This window comes from Limanda limanda, chromosome 2 (genome assembly GCF_963576545.1).
Source record: "Limanda limanda chromosome 2, fLimLim1.1, whole genome shotgun sequence".
NCBI classification, from domain to species: Eukaryota; Metazoa; Chordata; class Actinopteri; order Pleuronectiformes; family Pleuronectidae; genus Limanda; species Limanda limanda.
In genome coordinates, this window is record NC_083637.1 from 5,375,431 (window position 1) to 5,402,977 (window position 27,547).

General features: G+C 43.4%; 1 protein-coding gene across 1 annotated transcript; it reads right to left on the minus strand.

Annotated features, from left to right (window-relative positions):
• Window positions 1-3,143: 3,143 nt before the first annotated feature.
• Window positions 3,144-26,737, minus strand: gna12a (guanine nucleotide binding protein (G protein) alpha 12a). The gene is made up of 6 exons (XM_061089506.1): window positions 25,985-26,737; window positions 18,326-18,544; window positions 8,214-8,264; window positions 7,849-8,049; window positions 7,335-7,541; window positions 3,144-5,811 (listed from the first exon to the last, which is right to left on the minus strand). The coding sequence occupies exons 1-6, from the start codon at window positions 26,300-26,302 to the stop codon at window positions 5,650-5,652; spliced, it is 1,158 nt and encodes a 385-aa protein (XP_060945489.1). The 5' UTR covers window positions 26,303-26,737; the 3' UTR covers window positions 3,144-5,649.
• Window positions 26,738-27,547: the final 810 nt, after the last annotated feature.

Here is a 27,547-nt window from a genome sequence, read left to right on the forward strand (position 1 = left end):
TAATTAACGCCATGTTGCACGTGAATTTCACAGTGAAGATCATTTATAAAAAATCACGCAGTTGTAGCTTCAGGACCTCCGAGGATCCACAGAACAACATCTGGACGTGACCTGAGCCACATTTCATCACATGCAAGGGAAGTGGAGCAAAGTTCCAGAGCTCATCACGGACTAAACCCATCAGAGACAAAACATCGAAGGTCAAGAAGTAACTTCTGTCTGTTTCTCTTTGCTGTGATGATGAACTTTGAGATTCTGTTAGAGTTTGTGGACACATGTGTGGACATGTGCAGTTTGCGTGTCAAGTTGTCAACCTGCCGATATAGTTGTTTGAATTGTACCTGGTTCAGGTGAAAAGTCTTTTTTTTTGTCTAGCACGAGATGTAGCGACTTCACAATTATCTCTTGTCATTGGTGAGTCCTCCTCAAACAATTTCACAATATACTCACACTTTGCATTGTTTGTGTTCTGAGCTTCATATCATTTGCAGAGTGAAGTTTGAAAACTTTCATCCTGCCTGGTTTATCTGCAATGAAGCTTTAATAGTCAATGTTTTTTATCTACAAATCCCACAGGATCTTCAGACGCTCACAAGTTTTCAAAATGAAAAATTCTGTTATTTAGCTCGTTTCTAAATCGTCACTGACAAAAAAACAACAACTCTATGCTTTTACTTTGAAAAAAACTTGCTCAAGAGGCCTGAGGATTCATGTTTGGAATATCAGCCTGTTTTTATTTTTCATAATAAAACAGCAGCTTTAACACAACTCTGCTGGTTTAACAGGTCTCGTTAAAAAAAAACGTATTTATCTGCCAAAACAAAAACAATTTACTATGCCAGAGATATTTGAAAGCTCAGTATCTGACAAACGCTGAGCGACTTCTGACCTTTTTTATTATTTACAAGACATGAAACATTAGTCAATTAGTGATGCAGTACTCCCTGTGTGCCAGCAGAGGGAGACACCCGCCTTGTACATCTCCTAACTGGCTCAAAGATTAAAATATGGAGAAGTGATTCGTCTCCATACGTTCACTTGAATCGAGGCCTGAAGAAGTATTTTCTTCTGTCACGTCTGCTTCTGTGGCCTCGTTGTGTTTGTCCCTTTCTCTCCATGTGTGTTTGTTTGTCTGTTGTGTTCATAAACAAACAAGCTGCATCGGAAAAGAACACAACACACACGTCCAGCAGAGCAGATATAAGACTTCAGGCGTCGCTGAGCTAATTCCACTGTCAGCGTGAACCAGGGCCCGGAGATGTGTCACAGCCAGATCGTCCGCTAATGAACCACCGGTTGTTTATATTGTGTGTGTGTGTGTGTGTCTGTGTGTGTGTGTGTGGACACAGGGAGTACTTGGCCTCATTATTAAATATCAGAGTTCAGCTGTAGGCCCAATCAAAACAGCCTTAGGGAAACATCAGCTTAACCACAGTCATGAGACTGAATTCTCTCTCTCACACTGACACACACACACACACACACACAGACACACACCACACACACTCTGCAGTACTGATGAATGCTCTTGATAGTCAGTGTCTGTGTGCATCAGTGTCGTCAACAGACTGATTCTCTATTATATCATTTTAAGCAAATTGACTTAAAAACACAATTTTTGAAAGTGTGCGTCAAGTGTTGAGTGCAAATGAATGTTTGTTGTGTTGTGTTGCTCTGTGGTTGCTGAGGTGCTGACAGGATCTTTATTTGACCAGGTAGAGGTTTGTGGTTTGGTGACTGTTGCTCTAAACCACGATTATGCAAATATTTCTGCCTGAATAACCATGAAACTTGGCAGAAGGAAGTGATGGAGGAAGAGTGTTAAACTTTTTCAAGGAACTATTTGCACTAACTTTCACGTTGAAGGTGTTTGGAGCCAAACTGCCGCTCGGGGACAATAGAGACTTTTATTCTCTTAACATGGGACAGGGAGGGATCCATTAAACTCTGCACGGATCAGAATCAGCTTCTGAATCTAATTGAATATTGATCTGATCTTGATTAAAACAAGAAAAGGTCACATTGAGAGAACTGATATTTCTGAGGATGTTTAATTCGGTGCAGCCTAAATTTCAGAGGCCTCGGCCGATCTCGTGTGTTTACATGTAATAATAATCTCTAATAAATCCCCTGAGGAACACACACGAGTCTTCAACTGTTTAAACTGTGATTTCATGTAGTTCAACACAGACGTGCACACACACACACAGTGCACGTGACCCACTTGTTTAGAGTGCAACACGGGGACACAATGTCCTGCTCCTCTGGAAACCAACACTTCCTCTTGTCTCACGCAACAACTGGGGAGAGATTCTTTCCCTCTCATCTCTTTTGTGGGACGCCACTGGTTTGGGTTTCTCTGGTGTGTGTGTGTGTGTGTGTGTGTGTGTGTGTGTGGTATGTCGTTCTTACAGTCTCTCCATTTTGGGATCAGGACAGGAAGTGGACTCAACAGAGGAAACATGACACTTCCCCTCCTCCTCCTTGTACTTTTTCTTGTACTCCCTCTTCCTCCCTTTGTCCCCCCCGCCCCCCCCCCCTGATCTGTACCCCCCCCATCCACAGGATAATTTCTGTCTCTTTTTGGTTACAGTGTGTTTGTGTGTGTGTGTGTTCAGGCCTTAAATTACAGTCTCCTCACTTCCTGTGTAAATAGATCCACGCTGAAGCAGTGATTTGTGAAATGAACCCGGGTCCGTGTGTCGACTCCCCCCCCCCACCCCCCGGTTACATATCGGAGGCTCGTCAGATTAAAGGTCAAAGGTCAGAGGTCAGACTCCGCTGGGTGACTCTTTCCCTTCCTGGCTGACTGATGCTTGTGTTCATAAATACGGATTAAACCGGCCCCCGAGGACATATTTGAATTCATATTTTTTTCTCACACCACATCTTCAAATCCCCCCCCCCCCACCATCCTCCTCTTCTCTCTCTCTCGCTCTCCGCCCCCCCCCTCCAGCTCCAAAGGGTCCCGACCTCTTGCTTTACCACACCGCACAATCAAACGCACACAGACGCCAAACACTGAGAAAATAAAGAAACAGCATGTCAGCAAAAGGCAGTGTATTTCACCACGGAGCACAGAGCCAAGGCAGTGGGAAACAAAACAGAACGGCCGAAGACCCCCCCCCCCCAACCCCCCTCTCTTCATCCTGCTCCACTTTCAAAGTCTGTTTATTTGTTTCCTCGGCCTCCTTCTTGTTTTCTTTCCTTCTTGCTCTCCGGTCCGTTTCTTTCTTTCTTTCTTTATTCTCTTGGATACATCCAGTGCAATGACGACACTTACAATAAAAAACAAAAAAAAAAGTTGCGCGTGAGTGGAACAAAGGTAGGTTAGTTAACGACACACGTTTTTTTACAGCAACGTTTTACAGTGACAGTGACACTGTTTGGACCGAGTGGTGTTTGTATTGTAAGGTTAACACACAGTGTCAGGCAAATACTCACAGAATACTATGTACAGGAAGTGAAAACGTGCTCGGACGGGGCCACAAGTCCCCGTGAACACACACACAAACACACAAAACAGACACATGACACAGTTTGATACAGTTTGATACAGTTTGATGAGAATAAGGCTCGTGGAAGTGCTCGGGAGTCGTTACCCTCGGGGGTGTTTGGATTTAACACTCGGCTGTTGCGTACCAAAATGCCAAATCACTCCGTATTAGTCGGGAACTTATTTTCGAGGACCCAAAGATTCGGGTTCAAGCTGATTTAACATGGTCTGAAAAACACTGGCTTCTGATTGGCTGAGGGGTCCAACATGGCAACAACCAACAGTTTAACCACCGGGAAAAATCAGTGCACAAGGTTGGTAAAAACTGCAAGTAACCATAGCAACAGTACTTTCGCTACATTACCGGCGAATGCTAACTTTTCAACAGGCATAACTAAGGCTGCAAATAGTGATTATTATCAATAGTGGTTAATTTGCTGGTTCCTTTTCGATAACTTGCTTTTAAAGTTTTTGTCGCTGAACTTTTGAAGTCGATAAACTTGCTAACAGTTCGTGTACAGTCGTGTTCTCGGTCATGTGACGGATCTAAGTCGACTCTCGCTCTCCTTTTCCCTCTGTTTGGGTCTCCACCAACTCCTGAAGGAAATACCAGGCTCTGACTCCTCCCCTCTGTCTGCCCGCTAGTTTGTTTTGTACAGTGAGTTTTTGGTAGTTTTTTAAATCAGGGGCCTTCTGACGCTGGAAACTTATTTTGTCATCGTTAAAATTATAATATTCGCTAGTGCAGCTTTAAAATGTCGGAAAACAGTGAAAGAGCCAAAAGGGACGAATTTAAATAAATGCCTGAGAGGCTGGGGCCAACAAAAGTTTACTGAGTAATGACTTATGATTCATTGATGATCAAAATGATAGTTATTGATATTTCAGTTTGAATAATCAACTTGAGATATGAGTAACCACTTTTTGGGGAGCTCACACGTTTTGACTCACGTGTTCCTGATACAGAAACGATCAGAAATGGATGTGAATCATCATCTGCATAAATGAGACGACTTCCATGTGTTTGTGACTCAGTCTGGTTGTGGTCGCTGTGGACTCCTCACCCCCGAAAGTCACAGTCAGGAGAGAATCCAAAAGCCCCAAACTGTGCCAGAAACATGGGGATCAAGTCATGGACAGTTCAATCCTGTTGTGTTCTGTTGTTCACTTTGTGTTTACCCGACAAAAGACTCAGAACAAGCTGTTTTTTTCCGTAATAGCGGGAAGCTTACGATCTTCCAGGGGTCAAGTCTCGGCTGTTGTGGTACATATATAATGGGATGATGGTGGGAAACAGGAGAAAGACATCAGGATAGAGATTAACCGTAATTCGTGTGTCTGTGTGTGTGTGTGTTTCTTTAAACCAAGACGAGTCTCTAATTTGACCGTCTACTGTTTCAGCTGGAGAGGGAGGAGACGAACAATCTGACCATTGTGCCAGAGAGACGAGGAGAGGCATAGGAAAGAGAAAAAAAAAGAGCGCTGCAACTTGTTATCTGCAGCTGTTCATCTCTTGTGTGATGGTGGGATGAGGAGAGAGGAGAGGAGCGGAGGGGAGATGGAGGAGAGAACCGAGAGCACAAGACACATTCGCTTCTTTCCCCTCGGTTAAAGATCATTGACCGGAACACGTGTGCAACCTTATCAGATAACGCAGCATATGATCCCTCTTCCCCTCCGTCACATGTACATCAGGTTCTTTCTCTCCTCCGAGTTACGTTCATGAACTCCTGCTCGTTGCTTCCACGGCTCGGTCGCTCCATCGGTCCGACTCGGTTTAGTGACAGGGTTTGTCATTATTTACATCCGAGAGAAAAACCCACTTTCAGTGCTCATGTCATGTAGTCGGGGCTTTTCTCTTCTTTTCTTTACATTTCTCAACATGTATATTAAGAACACTTGAGTGCTACGAGTGGGAGAAGGTGACTGTCTTTCCAGCGATACACACATTTGTACAGGTTACACAAAGGGTCTCTGGGACCCTCACAGTTTCTCCACAGGGGGCCGACGTCGGCCAAGAGCCACAGGTTCAGAGTTCAGTTGGATCCTCACCGAGGTTCAACTCCACAGGTTCATGCGTGTCAGACTCAGGCCTGATTCACGTCTGCCTTCACAGTTCACAGTCAGAGGAGCCGTCGTCTGCAGCGTGAAGGTCACTGCAGCATGATGTCTTTGAGGTTTTCCTGCAGGATGGTGTCCTTGACGGCGTGGAAGACAAAGCGAATGTTTTCCGTGTCCACCGCCGTCGTGAAGTGGTGGAACAGCGGCTTCCCCCGGTTCCTCCTCTTACGACTGAACGACTGCACCAGGAACGCCTGGAAGGAGCAGAGCAGGAACGGTTCAGTAACTGAGTTAAAGTTTGCTTTCCGCAGGGAAACGGCACAGATACAAGAGGCCCTGTTTCTGTAATCTGGGATTTCTCGTGGAGAAAGCACACATGAACTAATCTATGGATAACAGGGTTTCTAACATGCTGTTTACATGGACACATTACAACTTCCTATTCAGAGTATTTACAAATTTACAAGTGACAGTTTACAACAGTGAATGTAAAAGTGTTGATGAACAAACAGCCTTCATTAAGAAAAGCAAGCTCAGCGTAAGAAGTCACCTCACGTGCCCCGGCCACGTGTGAAAAGAGGAAGTCGATTTGCAGTCGGCTGCTTAATTGCAGAAAAGAGTATAAATAAGGAACAGCTACGGTGAAAAGCTCGAGCAAAGGATTTATTTTCTTGGACCAATGACGAGCAGGAAGCAAATGCAGGTGATTGTGTGGTCAGTTCTTTCTGCCTCAGTTTAAGACTGAAACGCGTCCTCAGAGTTTTCAATCTGAAGCGGAACAAGCGTCATTTCCAAACTCGTCCATCTGGAGACTTGTTAGACGTAATCGAAGCGACAGTGACGCGCTTTAAAACTGAAAGTGTTAATGTGGAAGAAGCCTGGTTTGTTCAAAAGTAGAAAGAGGTGAGAAAGCATCAAAGACTAAAGAGCTTCACATTTTATTAAAATGACTTCCTTCAACACACTTCTGCTTTTTGTCTGTCAACAGTTTTAACAGTTGCTTAGCCACAAAGGGCAAGATACAGGGACAGAGAGCCAAGTGTAATCTACAGTACAACCTAGTATGAACAGCAGGAGCACAAACGCTGTAAAGTTTAAAAAGTACGACTCAGGCCTGTTGTCTGGGGGCGATGTGGAGTAAAATATCTTGGTCCAACATCCTCAAGAGGCAGATCTCATCAGAGAAGGTTTTATTCCAAACTCTCTCACAGTGGTGCGTTCAACAATTACATTTAAATAAGATATGAAGCTCTAGAGGCTGTGACTGCTTTGTGTGCCACCTTTTCTACTTTTGACATTTGACCCATTTGACGTTAAAATATTTCATAAATATTAAATAGTTTTTTAAAACAATAATATTAACCCCCTGACCCCAATTTCCTGCTCTGAACCCAAACCCTAATAAGCTGAAAGGTTCTATCAAGTGAGGGCCTATAATACAGAGAACCACAGCAGTCGTCCCTTTTGACGAGTTCCAAGAATAACCGATTTCACCATGAGCAAATACAGAACTGGGGAAAGTTTTCAAGTTCCTGTTATGTGCTTCAGAAATGGGGAACCAAGGACTTTGGGAACATAAGACGCTGGGAACAAAGAGGGTCGTAAAGATATGATTTTAGGAACGTTGGACAAATAGGATCTTAGAGGTATGAGACATTATTTGACGATATAGGAACACAAGACCTTAGGAGCTTGGGAACATAAGAAATTATGAATATAAGACAATGGGAACACAACATGTAGGGAACATGGGAGTGACCCGGTTGTGTGGGTGTACCTGAACGTCCTCTAGCCTGCGATGGTCTCCTCTGAACTCAGGGAAGTTCTTGCGGATGTCCACTGTGCGAATCTTTTCCACCAGCAGGTCGGTTTTGTTCAGGAAGAGGATGATGGACACGTTGAGGAAGAGCTTGTTGTTGACGATCGTCTCGAAGATGTTCATGCTCTCCACCAGACGGTTTGTCCTTCGATCCTCCATCAAGACCTGGAGTCACACACACACGGTCTTGTGTTATTTTTTTGGTTTTCTCTGCACAAATTAAGGATTTAGTCGTCATCATATGACTTGTTGATGTGAACTAGAACCAAGATCAAGTTCCCTCAGCCGACCACAAAGAGAGCTTTGTGTAAATCTCAAATCTAGCGTCTCTCTGATGTTTCTTGTCCATTTTGTAATTGTAAAACTCAGGAGAATAATGATCGGACTGTCTGACTAACCCCTTAAAACCTCTACGTCAATGTTACATGACCAGAAGTGTGTGTGTGTGTGTGTGTGTGAGCTGGAAGGGTACCTGGTCGTACTCGGAGGACGAAACCATGAAGAGTATGGATGTGATCCCGTCAAAACACTGAAACCACTTCTGCCTCTGAGACCTCTGCCCTCCGACGTCCACCATCTTGAAAGGAATCTTCTTGATGATAAAGTCGTGCTCGACGATTCCTTTAGTCGCCTTCCTCGCAAACAGAATGTCCTGCTTGCTTGGGCTATAAGTCTGAGAAAGGGGGATAAACATTTGATTTTTTTACATTGACATTCGGTTTTTCTTTTTGTTTGTCGTTCCTCTGGTGTGTTTTTATAGGTGATTGTGGATGTGAAAGTTCTGGAAGGCTTGAAAAGATTGTTTCCTTCCAGATATCACAAGTCACTTTGACTCACCGGTTGTCCAATCCGGTCCAAGTTATCCAGGAAGTATTTCACCGACTCACTCTGCAGACAGGAAGAGAAAGAAATCACAGCTGAGTCGTCCTGATTCACATGAACAAAGCTTTAAAAAACAAATTACCAAGTTATAGAGCTGCATCTGATCATCACAACAGTTTCATTTTTTTGTGTGTTTTCTCCTCATTTCCTCCTCAAGTCGGAGAAGCTGTTAGACTGCGGTCAGTGATCTAATAAGACATCAATCAGTGCAACAGAAAACATGTGACCGAGCATAATCATACCAATCGCATCATATTATTTCTAACATACTGCGACGCTGCCTCTAATGGGCAGGCCTGATGCGTATCAGTGTTCTGAATGTAAAACCACGAACCGGAGAGAGACTCAAGTTATGAAACTGAATCATAACAGTCTCTCTGTTTACATGAGCCACGTTCTTATCAGTGTTATCGCTAATCACATTATGCTACACTGACGTGGGTCTGTGACTCTATACACAGGCATTAAATCTGCATTTATCAACATATTCATCGATATCATATTCCTGGTCCAGCTTGGTTCCAACAGCAGCAGTTGTTGTCACCACCGGGGAGGTTGTGTGTGTTTGTTTGTCGGCAGGATTCTGTAAAAACTGATAGATATATGTACTTTATTGCTCCTTAATTTGGAAATACAGAATTGTGTAACCGAAGCAAAGAGAGCGAAGAACAAAACCCTGATTATAAAAGACGCCAAAATAGACAAGTGTGCAAATGATTTTTACATACTATTTCCCAGGCAACAATTCATAGAAACTGATGAAAATAATCAGGCATATTAAGGAGACTTGTATCTAAGAGTGTGTGTGATCTGTTGCAGTTTAACTAAAGGAAACTAGTGTTGGTACAGTTTGTTTTCTACTTAGTAACATTCTAGTTATTCAATAGAACAAAAAGCTCTGATTAACCCAAATCAGTAGCAGACACACAAAGAAACACATATTTCTCTCAGGACTGGTGGAGCAACGGGTACATTCGATATCATACAGGGAATTATGATCAGTCACGACCTCTTCCTGTGTGTTAATGTTTTCACTGGTGTGTGTTTGTTGGATTAAGGAAAAAAACACTTGAATGATTTTCTGCAGACTTGATTCTGGTAAGAAACCATAACATTTAGGGGCAGATGCACGACTTAATTCACTTTCTTTAATTGTGTTTTATGACAAATACACAATTTACACAATCAGACAACTTGTTTCTCTCTTAAAAAGAAGTAGACAATCACGTGTCAGATTGTTCGGCCTTGCTGGAGGTTTGTGCCGTTCTCGTTAGGATTTGTGTTTTGTGTGAATAGTCTAAACCCAATGTTAACTCTCTTGTGCGCTCCGTGTTTGGTCTCCACCGACTCCTGAGGGAAGAATCTGCCTCTACCAGCTCCTCTATGTTCCCTGTGTAGTTGCTGCCTGTGTCTGTCTGCGGTTTGGTGATGACCACGTAGTTTACAGAGGGTTTTTAAAGATTTTCTAAAAACCTCTCACTGCTGTGACACTGAGAGAAGCAGTGAGAACGAACTATCACAGTAAACCTTCTGACAGGCAGACGAACAACGAGCTGAAAGTATTAAAATAAATATAAAGCTGTGCACAAGCCGAGCGGCGATAATTCTCCGTGGCTTTCTTCGCCATAAACAACCGGCTCACGATGTCGCTTTGAGTTCTGCAGCCGCGTTTTTAATGAAAATATCAATTACAGCCACTTACAGACATCAACCGAGTTCAAAATAAATTAGCCGGCTCTTGAAACTTGAGTTGTCGTCCATCACAGTGAACATAAAGTCTGCCTTCATTCATGTCAATGCCACACTGTTGTTGAGTGGTAATGTGGTTTAAGTGCAGGCTGATCGTCGCTGTAATGGATTACACAGCTCAAGGGAAGTTTTGAGAGGCTGCTAATTGATTCTGTGGAAGTAGCGGGTGCCTGGAACGGAGGAGAAACTTGGGAGGGTTCGGTTTTCTAAAGCGTAGAGTGGTTTGATGTGGTGTCAGGTTCAAGTCACTCGTATTAAGGGGGGACGAACAATGGTAGCAACTTCTGAAACTAAACCTTCAGTCCGTATTGATACAGAACACATAAAAAACTGAAATATTGGATTCCTGAAAATAGTTTAAATTTGAATCTTGCTCTTCCCTCTCATTCTCCAACACACACACACAGACCCACACACACACACAGACACACACACACACACACACACACTCAACAGGAAACAGCTGTGTGTGTGAAAATGGTGGGGAGAGGCCTGGGGGAGGGAGGGAGGGATTAGCGAGTCAGACAGAACCGAGTTACAAAGTCATTTTAGCAGCACCATTACTCACACACACACACACGCGCACACATACGCACACACACAGGCCTCATCACAATTCAGCATTGTTCATCTTCAAACTTTTTTCCCGGCAGCAGATTTTCACTTTATGTCACTTTGACCAAAACTTTGTTGATGTGGCTGTTAAATTAATCACTGTCGTCGCCGACACGGTGTGTTGTGTAACGACCAGGAAACGTGACCCCCCCCCCGTGCGGGTGAAACACGACCCCGTGACCCCGCCGCTGACCCACAGTGTCACTGCAGTGAGGAAACAAAGCCAGACGCTGGGATTGGTTCATCGGGACGAGAACAGGACAAGGGGCGGGTCGGAGGGAAGAGCAGGGAGAGGGGGATTCCCAGAGATGAGGGGGCACGCAGACACAGACGTATGTGAGCGGACACACACACACAGACACACACAGACACACACAGACACACACAGACACACACAGACAGATCTTTTCCACTGACACAGAAACTAACCATCAGCAGAAATGAACCAGCCTGATCATTCATTCAGTGGAGGCATTAAACAAAATATCAAAATAAATTACTTATATTCAGCCAAGGATGAGTTTTAGTGCCTTGAAATGTAAATCCACAAGTAGTAAAACTAAAAAATACAGCTTGTGTGTGTGTGAGTGTGTGTGTGTGTGTGTGTGTGTGTGTGTGTTTGTGTGCGCTCAATAAGGCAGGAGGAATGTCTCCATTCATGGCTTGAATGGACAGATTAGGGGCTTTATTACGGCACAGACCTGAATAAGCTCTCATTCTGCGTTGTATGTTTGTGTGCATGCATGTGTGTGTGTAGCTACAGGTATATGCGTCACTTGTATGTGTGTGTGTGTGTGTGTGTGTGTGTGACTGGGTGTGCCACTAAAGTTTCGACCACTGAAGTCTTTCACTGTGGACCACAATGAAATATCAACTCGAAGCGGGATGAGTAATAATCCAGGGTGATATCTAATCATTCTTTCATTTATCCTTTGATTATTGTTTTATTTATGACCATCACAGTTTCCCAGAGTCAAAGGTGACATCTTCAACTTGCTTCAAATTTTGACTCTGAACAATAATACAGTATTCAAATATATTAAATAAATAGAGAGCGACTGGATTTCAATGGTTTATTATTTAGACATATCCCTTGCAGAATCCTTCATTTCCTGTTGTATGGTAGTATTTGATTAATTTCTTAGTTTTTTTTTTTTTTTTTTTTAAATTGCCTTAGAATTTTTAACTTTTGTTTAATTTATGTGAAAACAGGTTAGAAAAAAAACATCAACATTTTACATGGAGAAACCAGCACTTAGTTGTATTATTGTTGTTTCTAGATCTCAGAAGTTTCTTTGGTGACAACAGTGTTTGTCACAACTGATGCGAAAATGAGACTCAAGTTGTAGGAAACCAAAATGATCTTTTAATTCCCTCAGAAAATGGTTAAAATATTGAAAAGCTCCATCTCATAATTGTAAAGAAAGTGAAAGAAAAAAACCCTGATTCCCGTCTATGTCAAACTTTAATGGGATCTTCCCTGAATCATCCTTCCTCCGAGTTCCAGTTCGTGTAGTCATACAAACAAACAAACAGGCAGAGGGCGAGTGTTGAGATAAAAAGTACATCATGAACTCCTTGTATAATTAATCACGATCTGCTGAAAGCTTTAAAATGCTTCTGAAATGTGGAGCAAGCGTTTACACTAGAGTAAAATAAAATGGAGTTTCTGAAGTGAAAGTCGAAAATCTGCAGAGTGCTGGAGTGGCTCTCTACCCCCCCTCTTACAAGAGGATGCTGCCACACCCGAACCCAGAGACAGAGAAGGGTTTTCCTTGGGTTAACACTCGCAGATAGAATAAGATAGTTAAATCAGGGAAGTATAGGTTGAAATCTCATCTCCTCAGACATATGGACTGAGAGCATGTGTCCGTGTGTGTGTGTGTTCACGTCCTTGTTGTGCTTCAGAGTCTCACACAGTCTGAACTTGTGCCTCCTTTGCTCAGGATGTCTGTGCCGCTGAAGACAACAGCCACAGCCGAGCATCACAGCTTGATATACAGCCTTGTTGTTGTCAGGCACAGAGGAGGGTTTGGTGTTTATGTCCTTTATCCAACCATGTGTTATCTGGGTGTGGTGCTGGGAACACAGCGATGCCTGGCAAGTAAACAAAATGCTCACATGTGCTCACTGTCGGTTTATATTTCTGTCTCCGCTTGTGCTTCTCTCCGTTTTCTCTCTGCCTCAAGTCTGCTTTCAGACACGAAGTCCGGTAAACGAGTGGATGAGACGGCAAAGTTCCGGGAAACATTCGGAGCAACTGACATCGGATAGATAGAAAGATGATAGATAGATGGATACTTTATTAATCCCGAGGGAAATTTAGATAATCCAGTAGCTTATACACTTAAACACCTCACTTACATGCATACATAAATCACATACGGAGACCATATTTACAGATACAGGAATGGAATGCAATGTTGTGATTGTGTCAGTGTCCAGTAGGGAAGTGTTCTTGTGCTGCTGGAGTGGATAGTACAATAAAATGTCCATATATATATATATAAATATATAAGAATATGTAGTGGAAAGGACATCTGCCTTCTTACATCCAGCCCCTCCGGAAATCTCTTTGGACTTCAGTGCATGTCTGAAAACAGCCTCCCCATCCCCCCCCGCCCGGCTCATCTCTAACTTTCCACTCCCTTCCTCTCTCCGTCTCATCGGACGCTCTCTGCTTTTCGCTCGTCCCTCCCTCTCCCTCTGTCTGCCCGTGGCTCCGCTCCAGCTGTGCCTGGGAAAAGCTGACTGTGGTATCCCCGGAAAACCTCTCCGAGAGTAAAAAAGGGGGAAGAAGCAGCGAGAGAGAGAGAGAGAGTATCTAACTCAGCATATTTCTATCCGCAGAAGACTTTGTTTTTCTTACTTAGAGAGAATGAGGCTGGTGATTCTCTATATTCTACTTATTGTGAACAAATCCCCAAGGTAGAAGTGGGGAAGTTATTTCCGAGAACAGCTGGACGCTGTAGTTTTGTCGAAAATAGAAAACAAACAGGAACATATTGTGCTTTTTTCTCCACTTCTATTTTCAGTCACAGAGCCACAACGGAATTTCTGTTGTTTTCTCAAGTCCTATTCTCATAATGGTGTTATTTCGGACTCTGGGTCTCGCTGACATTGCTCAATAACGTTTATTGGGGCTTCCCTTATTTTATTTCCAAAAAAAGTCAAACATTTGAACATAACCCTGAACAAAAGGCAAACAGAGATGCTATAACAGAGATGGATTGTGGGTATTTAAGATGGAGACTGTGTTTTTTCAGAAGTTTGAGGAAGAACTCTGTGCTGGAAGCGTCAATAAGGCAAATAAAATCCTCTTGTGAGCAGGTCAGGCCTCCTCTCTTCAAACGTCTGATCGGATTTTATCAAACCCTTTTAAAATACATTTTTAATAACAAGAAATACTGCAGGGTTTTCAGTCTTATCAAGGAAACTATTTATAAAAACAGACGGACAGAAATCCAAGCGGAAACCCCTGGTATGGATCACAATATTAGGGTTAAAAGGAATAAAGAATTCGACTGATCACTTCTATTTTCAGTCACGGAGCCACAAGGGAATTTCTGTTGTTTTCTCAAGTCTTATTCTCATAATTGTGTTAATTTGGACTCTGGGTCTCGCTGACGTTGCTCAAGGCACCTTTCATGATAACGTTTATTGGGGCTTCCCTTATTTTATTTCCAAATGAAGTCAAACATTTGAACATAACCCTGAACAAAAGGCAAACAGAGATGCTATAACCCCTGGGTTCACATTACCCTGCTCATTAACTGCACAGAGATCTACAACCTGGGAAACTGGCCAGCTCGCTGAGCAGCTGCCCGTTAATCTGGGCTCATCTACACATGAGGCTTGTTTACATATTTGTGGCCGTGGATCGCTGTCGGATTTTCGCACGAGGTGTAGACGCAAACAACTGAGGATTTGTTTATGTGTTAGTGTTCATTCATCATTACAAACAGCCTTTAAACCTCTTCAGGACATTTTTTCTAATATTCGTTTACCTCTGCAGACACAGAGTCGTGCTATGGACGAAACCATATGTAGATATGAAAGATATGAAACCATAGACGACCCAATTCCACTGTCTCCTCTAGTGTCACAGCCGTCTTGCCCAGGAGACGACATTAGGAGTCTGCACAGTAACGATCAATGGATTGAGATGAGGTATCGAGTTCCCGCCGATACACACAGGACATTTCCCCCCCCCTTTTTTATAGCATCACGTAACAAGATATTGCTCTCAACAGCCCCCTTATGAAACCCAATAGAAGAAATATCAATCCCCTGAACGTGCCTGCTTGTTTTCATCAAGATCCACGAATCATTCTCTGAGAAATCAAGGAAAATGTGGTAAAGAAAATCCCTTTATCTCACAATATTAAAGGAAGTTAAGAAGAAATCTTCCTTCTTCCTCAGCCAATCCTCCGTCCTTCTACCCTGTTTCTTGTTAATTTGTAACAAACAGACAGACGAGGTGAAAACATAACCTCCTGTGTGTATTTTAATTCTTTAGCTCGGTCCGCGTCCTGTCTGGTAACATGGAGGATCGGGGGTTTATCACCTAAACTGCAGCTGTCAGGGGGCGATTGAAACATTTTGGTTTCACTTTCTGGGAGCTTCCATGTTGTCCATCTTTATTTACAGTCGTTAAATGGAACCCTGGACCATCTTGGATCTCTGGAGCTGCTTTATGTCTCTATGATCATTTCAAGTAGAATAATTAATGTAAAAAGTGTGTAAAGCTCCAGGAAGCTTCTCCCTCTACATGTTTCCTGAGCAACGTGGACAAAGAGCAAAATCAGTCAGACTCCCTACACGTTCCTCTGCTACAGAGTGTTTACAGATGGCGTGTGTGTGTGTGTGTGTGTGTGTGTGTGTGTGTGTGTGTGTGTGTGTGTGTGTGTGTGTGTGTGTGCGGCTGAATTAAAATAAACTGTCACCCAGTGCAACTCTGTGACTCACTGATGTGGTTTTAATATTTTTCTTGTTCAGCAGTGGAGCTCAGAGGAATAAAATCAGGCTCACACACACACACACACACTTTCGATTCACTGTTGGTTTTGTTCTTTTCCTGGGATTTAGAATAAGTACAGAATATTGAATGTGATCCTTCAGAGGCAGAGTGATGTGTGCTGGCCTGTGCCGCTGTCACATACTAGGTTTATCACACACTGACTCCAGATAAGACAAGGCAGTCTGACCCAGAGCTGTGCACTGACATCTCTCTCACACACACACACACACACACAGACACACAGACACACACAGACACACACAGACACACAGTATGTTAAGTGAGAGGGAGGCGGAAGTGGCTCCCGTCGGACGCCAGATAGTGTCGTCATGATAAATGTGCACCAAGGTCAAAGGTCACACTTACAGCTCGGAGAGGACAGAATAGCTGCAGTGTCGCTTTCAACAAACAAACAACAGACAGACGGGAAGACTCACACACACACACACACACACACACAACACACACACAGACAGACACGCACAGACAACAAGACCAGCTGCTGTGAGACATTCACCATGTTGACAATATGGTTAAGTGATTATTCATGACATTCTGAGTCGTTAACAGTCTGTCGGGCCCCTTCACAGCACATTTGTACACACTTGTAGAAGCAAGTGATTCTCCAGCCGCTCGGGGATTCAGACACGAGTGAATGTGTCGCTGCGCTGCGAGTGAAGAGCTCGGAGGTTAAGGCCAAACACGACATCTCTATACTTGGATGTTAACTCTATGCTCATAAACATCGTCCTCCATCATGAGTCCTGCGTGTTTCTCTAAATGTTTGTCTGTTAGTTAGCAGGATCACGCAAAAGCTGCATAATGTATTTTCCTCTTTATCCTTCATGTTGTGTTGTGTTGGTTGACATGGATTGTGGGTATTTAAGATGGAGACTCTTGTGTTTGTCAGAAGTTTGAGGAAGAACTTTGTGCTCAATGTGGCAAATAAAATGATTTTATCAAACCCTTTTAAAATACATTTCCAATAACAAGAAATACTGCAGTGTTTTCAGTCTTATCAACGAGACTATTTATAAAAACAGACGGACAGAAATCCAAGCGGAAACCCCTGGTATGGATCACAATATTAGGGTTAAAAGGAATAAAGAATTCGACTGAAATCTATGAAGCGTTTCAAAACGTCTCTCCACTTCAGCGGCTCCGCTCCCAGTCGAGGGAAAAATAATAATGACAGCTTTGGAAAGTTGCCCGACAGTAAAAGCAGAGACGTAAGATACTCAGAAGAACAATAAATACTTCCTCAGGCTTCACTCAGCGCAGTGCAGGTAAAACATTTCTCCCTTTTTATCCGGTTTGCTCTTCTGAAGTTTACAGCGGGCTGGAGATTATTAGCCCTGGGAAAACCAGCTGTGGTAAATCAGTGACCATGAAGATAGCTGCTGCCCTCCTCCCCCGAAGGGACGAGGAATTGTTTCGGGAATCTGTGGCAAGAACTTTTATTCCTCACTACGAAAATAGACAGAGTGCATGGTATTTTATTAAGGGTTCATTTATTTGGCATGACTCAGCGTTTCAGATTGAGAGGAATGACGGGGGAACAGCCGCTTCTTAGTTCCAGGACAATGTTTGGTTTGTGTTTTAAAGAGAATTCTTTTTTACTTTTCATGAGAAATTCCCATTTTCCATCGCAGTAGCACGGAAAAAAGTCATTATTAGATTATCTAACTGATAACTTAGTGAAGTCCTGCCTGTTCACAGCTCGCTCGTTGGCTTCGTGACGTGTTCAATGAGACGGATCATGTCGGTGACTAATCTCTGAGCAAACGTGACTCTTGGTGCAGACGTCCATGGGAGGATTACTGGAAATGTGTTTTTGTCTACCAACTCTTCGAGGTCACGAAGGCCAAAGAGAAGTTGATTGGAAAACCGAAAAGCAAATTCTTTCTGTATTTTTGCTTGTTTTTTTTCTGCTGATAACTACATTCATCTACAAATATTAACATACATCATTTATTGTGTAAAAACTATGCTGATAAGTCGATACTGATGTTTCTACCAAATATATATGTATTAAAAAGATATTTGGCAATGATTCCAAAATTATGTTATCAAACACAAATGTAACTGAGGCCTGATATTAAACAGTTTTACCATAAACTTTAATGAAAATTACTGTATTTAAAAGACGATCTTGAAAACTATATTATTTTAATGACTTATAATGCAAATATATATATATTATTTTTGTTTATTCCATAAAATCAAAGTTTTCACATGTCCACAAACATAAAGAATAATACCAATATGTCTGTAATAGGCTCAGATCGGTCGATTTTATTGGACAAATGATAAATTGTTCAGTGGTTTTAGAAGCGATGTTGGAAGTTTTGATACAGAACGATTCCAGGTTATGACATAAATAAGTTTTGGTTTTTCCACATTATTATGAATTTGTGTAAGAACAATGATTTCTCATTGTCACAGCAACCAGTAGATCACCAGTTCCAACAGCTCATCCACCAGAACCAGCATCATATTACATCCCTAGAACCACTTGTTGCAACTGGGAGTCACTAGAGACTTCCTCAAAACTTCTGAATCACTTTACAGTTTCTCATTTTGTTCAATAGATATCATCGAGTCGAAGGCGGAGTCAATCAAGGATGAATACTTCAGGGAACATGGGAGAATGAACTGGGAGCCGCCCCTCCGATCTACTCACCAGTTGGAACTCGGCCCGCCGGGTGTAGGCCTCCTCGATGCCGGCGTCGGCCCACAGCGCGCTCAGTGCCATCACGTACAGCTGGAACTCGCCGGGCTCCACCCCCGAGGCACCCACACGCCCCTCCCACGACATCACCAGCATGCCTTGCTTCTCGTTCTCGCAGCTCTGCCAGCCGATGCCCAGCTTGTCGCGGGCGTCCACCAGCACGCGCATTCCCTGCAGAGACACACAAAGTCGCACATCACACACGCTTCAAACCACACTGAGTAAAAAAAAAAAAAACGCACACCGCATGTGTTGCTTTGTGAGGAAAACGTCAACAATGTGTCGGAGCTTCACTAGTAAACATGCAGGAGCTTTTACAAGGAAGTACATGTCTCTGACACACACACACACACACACACACACACACACACACACACACACACACACACACACACACACACACACACACACACACACACACACACACACACACACACACACACACACACACACACACACACACACACACACACACACACACACACACACACACACACACACACACGGATGAGTGGCTGCTGGTGGTTTTCTGAAGAAAAGCTGTAGAGTTGATCTGTGTGGGGGGTCTCCTGCTGACTGATCAAAGTTGCCAAGACACAGAAACACACACACAGACACACACACACAAACACACACACACGCAGATATATCCAGTGATTTGTGTCTCCGTCTCCTTTGTGCAGCTCAACTGTTTTGTTAGACTTTTAGTGACACTTCTTATTTGTCGTTTGTACTATTGATACTTTTTAATATTCATTTCCCGCTCAGTTGTTTGTTGCTCTTTGATACTGTTTTTCTCCGTGTCTACTTTTACGACTTTAAAAACACTCGTATGCTCGTGTTCAGCTGCACAATTAAAATCTGGTGGTAGAACTTGAAAAGGTTTTTCACGCTCTCATGTTCAGAAAACACGTCGCTCTCCTCAAACTGTTGATTACTGCAGCTCCTCTCTTCAGCCTCTGTCTCAAGTTCATATCACGTAAAAGTCCAATATGAACGGCTGCAAACGTTATCTCTCAAGTGTTGTCTAGGTCAGTGTGGGTGAGGAGATGTGCGTACGTGTGTGTGCGTCTATCAGTGACTCATGACCACCCGACCTTTCTCTTGTGCAATAGTCAAGTCAGGTCAAGTTTATGTTTATAGTTTAATGTGTCATCCTCAAAGTTTTACACAACATCAACAGTCGTACTTCACGTTGTAACTTTAGAGAAATAACGAAAAACCCGAAAGCAAAAAAACGTCTGGTCCTTTCCTCCTCAAAGGCGTAAATACATAAAAGAAGAAAAAAGAAAATGTGACAGTAAATTTCTCACCACTGCAATTAGTTTGTGGCATGCAATTTTGTGTGTGTGTGTGTGTGTTTGTGTGTGTGCCTGCCATGCCCCTTTGTGACGAAGTGCTGTGGCAGGTTTTCTTTAAGTCAGATCCCTCATTTTTACGACTTTATTTTCTTTGAGAGAAAAGACGACCTAAACAACTGAGGAAATCCCAGACTGTGACGAGTGTTACACACACACACACACACACACACACACAACCATAATCTGACACACATGCACATCCAGCAGCGGCAGCGTGTTGGTGGTGAAAATTACAAACAGAGAGTCACTGTGCCGGAGCCTTGAGTCACATCGAGTCACGACTCTACTCATCTGCAAGTTCTCCCAGTCTGAAAACCAGCACGAGTCTTGTCAACACACTAATGTGAAGGTTTGTTGCATAATCCACTTTGTCCTGGTCTGTGTCTCTTCCTGCCTCAACTCCTCTGCCGGTCATAAGCCTGCAGATAGTGAGCGTTCCCCTGGAGTTTACATTTCTTCACCAAATAATACGACGGCGCCATATCAAGCTGACCAGGTCGGCTCCGTTTCAAATCCTCCTCCACACGCTGCCCGAGAAATGCTGCCTTTTTTTTGCCCAAATTTGGAATAAAGCGAATCAGAGTATCCTTCACTGTCTCTCGTGTGAGCTGAGCGGTTTTATTATCAATATTTTTTTAATTTATATAATCAGATGCATGGGATGTATATGATGCCACTTTCTGAAACTTAAAAAAGCCTTTGAAAGGTTTGAAAGCTTCAAAATCTAATGAAAAAGCTTTTTTAAGGCCTGTTGTCAAGATCCCAACTTTTCTTCAGGCTTCATCCACACGTCTACATTTTTTTAAAACTAAAACAACATCTGTGCACATGAGCGTTCTGCCTCCATTTCAGTTTGAATCCCCGTAAACACTCAGAGGGATAAAGGAACGTATCACATATCACGTGTAAAATACAGAATTTAACTGCACAACAGCTGTGAGTATAGACAACACTTGTAATTGATTCTCCGTGTTGTGTTCTACACTGGGAGTTGTTTTCTTCTTCTGTCATGTGACGAATAGTGAAGGCTACATCCAGACGGAAAAGACCCAGTCAGCAAAAACCACCAGAGTTTCCAACTAAAACAGGGCCAGCAGCATCTCAGGGCGTATCAGTGTTTGAGTTTTCAAAAGAAAACGTAGTAATGTGAAAGTAGCTTCGGAGGATGAGCTTCTGGAGTTTCAGATCAGATCTGAAGGACAACGCTGCCAAACATCACCTGATTTTCCAGCTTGAAAATCACATGGACAAATCTCTGAAAGGTGAAAACACAATTCTGAAATAACAGACGGCAACAGGAGCGCAGGTGTTCGTCCCCAAAGTGTCAAAATAAAGATTCACTCTTTCAAAACTCAACTTTCAATGCTATAGAACTTTCTTTTGCAGTTTAAGTGCAGCAGTTTTCAGACCATTTACAATTTTTTTTTCAATGTTTAAAACACCTGTAAAGAGAGAGCAGCTGTTTTTAAGAAGAGAGAAAATTGTAAAATTGAAATAAAACACGATGCAACGCTTCATTACTTAGTTTCAATCATTTAAATTAGATTTCAATCTTGTAATGGTTCCACCTTTCAAAGCCTTGTTTTCAATTTTGGAATATAACATAATATTTATCTCATAAACATGCTGTTTTGTGATTAGTGGGTAATTGCATTCATGTTGTTATCAGTCAATAGTAAATGACAGATAAACAAAAACAGAAAATGATGGAACTCGTGCATAAACTGTCCTTTTTGTTGTTGTTATTCTGGATCTGTTGCTTTGGATGAATGGTCTTTATACATATGTCTTAAATTACCTTCATTCTGCTTGATTATTATCTATTTGTATAGTGAGATTTCACAACTCATAATGTATAATCCTGCTATTTCAGCTCTTTATTCTCTGACTGAAGGTTTAATGTTGGCTTCCCCCTTAATTCTGCGTCACGTTGAGGTCGAAGCTTTGGCCTGGTTCTCCATTTTGTGTCCTGCGTCCGCTCACAGGATGCAGCCTCTGAAAAGAAACACCGTCTCTGTCTGGGAAACGTCTGCTGGACCTGTCTCTGTGTTTGACGTGTGCAGCAGGTGGAGCTCTTAGATAACAACCAGACACACTGGTGTACTGGGAATATTTCACAAAGCTAAATGGCTTCAATTGAACCCGACATCCGCCCTAAACTCTACCATCAGCTGTTGAAGGGAACAACATTCGGAGGAGCACATCTCGGTATTTGTCTTATGGGTCATTGAACCGGACATGAAAACCTGACGTCTGCGCTGACCACTTGAATTCTTATTCCTCATGCAGTGGTCAATGGTGTCATGTTCTACAGAAGCTGGTTTAGAGAGTCTGTCTGATTCATCGCTTTTTTGTAATAACACAGCAGCTGTCTCCCATACAGTGATGCTGCTCTGCTCCTCTCCCAGTAATACAAGACCTTAAATCAGATCAGTGTTCAAACGGATCAGTGTTTCTTTTGTGCTGTAACAGACAAATGTTACGTGAGCAGATAAACTTCTTCAATATGTACAGAACTTTTCATTTCCCGTGGAGATCCCAAAGTTCACAAAGATGCCAAATACTCTGAGTTCAGAGGAGCTTTGCTTTACTGATAAAAATGTATGAAACAGATTTATCTTAGACTTGTGTGAACATGTATATCTCGATAAATCATTTTCTAAATCGTAGATGTTGTTGACCCAAGTGTCAATTACAGGAGAGGTTGTCTGTACATAATCTCCAGTTATTTGACATAACCTTCAAACATTTCTACTTAGTTATGTGAAATAACAACACGAGAGAAATGTCTTGGAAAGATGTTAAACGTCTATTGTTTTGAAATTTCTCTCGTTCCCCCTGGTAGTGTCGCTTTAGAACCACTGAATCAAAGAATACATTTAAATGCTAAGTTGTGTAGTCAACAAGAACAGTTATTAAGTTTGTGAACTGACGCATTAACCGACGCAGTTATTTCTATGTAAAGTTTGTTGCTGTATCATTAACCATCAAGCAGAGCGTATCGAACTGAGCGACGCCGTGTTAATCACATTTGAGTTGAACTTTTCGGTTGCAAAAAACAGAATAGGAGCTGACACAGTCTCGGTTTTTACAGGGAAAGTTAAAAGAATTTCGTGGAAACGCAAAATCAAACAAACCGAACCAATTGCGTGAGACACGGACAAATTTCTGTGAACGACTGTGAACTTGTGACTTCACCCATGATTGATGGGGTCTGGCCAAAAAGCTCGGACAAGCAGGAAAACAATCATAACAGATAAATAAAGACAATCAGAGAAGGAAAGATAAGGAGAAACCAGCCTGATGGAACAAGTCAAAATCCAATAAGCTCTTCAAAGTTGTACACATTGGTTCCTTCTTGAGTTTAAAGCTGTTTCCTATAGTAGCTCACGACCTAAACACTGGATGTTGTGTGCAGCCCGACCGACAGCTTTGCCGCTGGCTGTGATTTCTCCTCCAACATTAGAACCGGCGGTTGTTTGGTTTGACTTTGATTCGTGGGAAGTGAACGCTTCCACTTGGACGAGGATTAGAGCAGAGCTGTAATTACTGAGGCTGGAGGAACAGGGCCACACCTGAACTCAGAACTCGGCCATTCATTTCCCTGAGCCGAGCCACACCCACACACCTGTGAGTTCTCTTTCAGCCTCATCCCTCCTTCCTCCCGGCTCGTCCTCCTCTGTCATTACAGGCTCCTGGGGAGTAAGGGGGAGGAAGCACCAGGCAGGTGAAGCTGATCCTCCATCAATGACCCAAACTAATCCAGATAAACTAATTTATTCAATCTAACCCAGTCTGACTAATCGAGCAGCTTTTTAATGGAACCAGGCTCAGTTTATGGAGGTGAAATAGTGAGAAGTCAATTTTTATGTGTTATTCATTATCACTAATCACTGGGTCTTCAGCTCTGGGCGTATAGTTGCCAAAACTAGTTAAAATTTGATGATATACGTTATTTTATATTACAGTTAATTAGCAGTGAATCGATAGGTCGACTCACAGTCTGCTGTTGGGTCTAAAGCTGCAGAACCCAAATACTGCTCTAAGCCACTTAGGGTCAAACTAAAAGGGGGGATTATCAGTCAATTGACAGAAAACTAATAAGCAGTAATTGGAGAGTGGATTTATATTAATTATTCATCAAGCACAGAGGAGAGTCACTGCTTCCAGCTTGTTGAACATGAAGATTTGCTGCTTTTCTTTATCGTCTCTGACAGGAAACTGACAATCTTTGGGTTTCTGGCGTTTTTTTTCAAACTAAAAAGCAGGACGTCAACAGGGAACTGAAAAATGAGAAGTTGCATCAGTTAGGCCAGAAAATAAGTGACAGTCAGAGATGGAAAGAATCATCCGTTTGTTGTTCAGTGCTTCAATTTTTAATATTTTGAACTCTCAATTAGAGGAAAAACAGCAAATCACGTCAGACCTTTTTTATTGACGTTTTACGGACTAAATAATTTCTGGATTAATTGGAAATTCAATTAAGTGATTGCTGTTTGATGACATAACTTTGACTGGTGGCAAATTAGACACGTATACTGTGTGAGATGTTGTTTATGGGATAGAAGTTTTATCAGGATGCTGAATGGTGACTGGGTGGGTGAAGGAATTAGAGGCCTTTACTATCAAGTTCATATTTTATATCACACTACAAATACACACACTTCTTTCTCTCATGTGTCAAGACAAGTACATTCACTTGTTTAGTTTTGCTGCTTCGATCTGCCCCTCATGTCTTACATTGTGTTTAGATGGTGGTGGAGTCTGAGGGTATGTGTGTGTCTGTGTGTCTGTGTGTGTGTGTGTGTGTGTGTGTGTGTGGGGGGGGTGTCATGCACACACTGCTTCAGCTGTGCAGAGGTCCGAGGCTGTTATCATCCTAGTCTGGGCTGTGTGGCACTCAGGGCGGATGTGCTCATCCCTTAGGAATAGTCTGGTATTGTTAGCTGGTGAAGGAGGCCCGGCCATGACAGCAAACAAAGGGGGAGCTCACACACGCAGACACACAAACGTACACACACACACACAAACACTTGTCTCTCTATAGCTGTGAGGACACTCATTGACATAATTGCATTCCCTTGCCCTGTAGGCCCAATGTTTGCATCTGTGTCGAAGCTACGCCGTAGGTACGAACATTTTGCTATGGCATTGTGAGCATGCATAGTTGTGCGTAGGTATGTGTGCGTTGCTCTGTCATTAAACGCATAATAGCTAGCGGGCGTAGAGTTTCTATGCTACTGCTTATTTACAAACTCTGTGGCGTCTCCGTTTACCTCAGAACAATGGCGAGTGTTATCATGTTGGATCCGATGGATGTAACAGAGCAATTACTTTCTCTTAAAGAAATCTCTCTTCCGCTTGGTCCACCTTTCTTCCGTGTTCGTTCCTTCAACTCAATTCCAAAATAACAGATTTCGGAAATACTGTCTGCCAGAAATGCGATGCCACCAAGCAGACCAATCACAGCTCTTGTGGTCTGCGTTGATTGGTCTGCGTTGGGGTTGTGCGTAGGCTACACGTCTACGCGTTGGCTATGCCAGAGCTACAGCGTAGATACGATGGCTTCAAGCTATAACCTTAACCATCACAACTAAAAGGTCAAAACCTGATTCTAGCCCTAAAACTAGGTCTTTACCCTCAAATAACCCTGTGAACTTGTGAGGACCAGACCAGATGTCCTATACGGAAACACACACTCACACTTCAGGACACAAACATGTCAACAAACCTCAGTGTGTGTATGGTGGAAGTTTCTCAAAGAAGTCAAATTAACCCACTTGTTGACAGATTATAATAAAAAACAAACTTTGATTTGTAAAGTTTGCTGTCAGGCCTCTGCCACTCTTTTATACAACGCAGCTCTTCCAGTCTGCGTTGGGGAGGCGTACTGTAGGGTACGACGTAGGGTACACGTCTACGCGTTGGCTATGCCAGAGCTACAGCGTAGATACGATGGCTTCACGCTAAAACCTTAACCATCACAACTAAAGGTCAAAACCTGATTCTAGCCCTAAAACTAGGTCCTTACCCTCAAATAACCCTGTGAACTTGTGAGGACCAGAACAAATGTCCTATACAGAAACACACACTCACACAAACATGTCAACAAACCTGAGTGTGTGTATCAAGGAAGTTTCTCAAAGAACTCAAATTAACCCACTTGTTGACCAAACTTTGATTTGTAAAGTTTGCAGTCAGTGCTCTGCCACTCTTTTATTACCCAGGGTGCCTTGCTTTCTCCACCTACCTTCAGGATGTTCTCATAGATGGTGTCCCGGAAGTCCAGCAGCGCTTTGTGGTCGAACTCCTGCCCGTTGATGATCCGCATCTGCTTGAGGAACGTGGACTTCCCGCTTTCCCCGGCCCCGAGGAGCAGGATCTTCACCAGCCGCCGCACGGCCCTCCTCTCCCGGGCGAGCATGGCGTCGATCTCCCGGCTCCGGCGCCGAGCCTCCCGCTCCCGCTCCGCGTCCCGCTCCCGGCTCCGCTCCTTGCTGGCCCCCGGCTCCCGGGTGGCCTCGGCCGGCAGCAGGCAGCGGCTCAGGCTGCGGACCACTCCCGACATGGCGGGTCCCTGGGAGAATAGACTGGTTGTTTTTCTTTCAAACTGGGGAAAAGTTGACGGAAGGAAGCTCCGTGGGGTGAGTGTTCATTCTAGGATGTGTTGTCCCGGGCGGAGAGGACCCAGAGCGGCTACATCCAGCCGGAGGTCACGAAGAAGAAACTTCCAGAAACATCCAGAAGTTGATCTAGTCCCCGACGAGACGACCCGTGTCCATCTTGGTTCCGAGGAGGAGACGAAGAAGAAGAAGAAGCTCCACTGGTTCCACTGGTTTGTTGTCCGGAAAACCAGAGGAGAAGTAGAAGTGAAGTGAGTCCGTCCATCCAACACAACGTCTCTACACAACCACTACAACTGTACCACACACACACACTCACTCTGACTGTGGGACACACACCCACCCACTGTGACTCCCAAGTACTACACACTGACAGGGGGTGGTGAACTTGGCCACAGAGAGGGGGGGTGGGGGTGGAGAGATAGAGGAGAGAGAGAGGGAGGAGGGGGAGAGAGAGGGAGGAGGGAGAGAGAGGGAGACAGATAGGGGTGAGAGAGAGTGAGTGGGAGGCGAGAGATAGAGAGGAGGTGGAGAGAGACATAGAGGGAGGGAGAGAGAAAGAAAGAGGGAGACAGATAGGGGTGAGAGAGAGGGAGGGAGGGAGAAAGAGAGGGACAGATACAGAGAGAGAAGAGGGAGGGAGAGAGGAAGGGGGAGAAAAAGGAGGGGATAGAGAGAGAGACAGAGAAGAGAGAGAGAGACAACAGAAAGGGAGAGAGAGAGAGATAGGGGAGAAAAAGGAGGAGAGACAGGGAGAGAAACAGAAAGGGAGAGAGAGAGGGAGGAGGGAGAGATACAGAGAGAGAGACATAGAGAGAGAGAGATAGGGGAGAAAAAGGAGGGGAGGGAGAGAGACAGAGAGGAGGGAGAGAGAGAGAAACAAATAGGGGAGGGAGAGAGTGAGGAAGGGGGAGAAAAGGGAGGGGAGAAGAGGGAGAGAAACAGAAAGGGAGAGAGAGAGAGGAGGGGGCGATGGGACGGCCAGACTGATAACGGTGGATGTGGGGGGTCGCACTACCTGAGCTCACCGTCAGAGGGCGCTGTAGAACCAACAGAATGAAAGTATTAATCCAAACAAAACTAGTTTGTTAGCGTGTAAATTATCTATTTATTTGTTTTACACTTAACTGACATGAACCATATCACAAGGTTCTGAATGGACACAGAGTCGGACTCTAGTTTACTGGGTT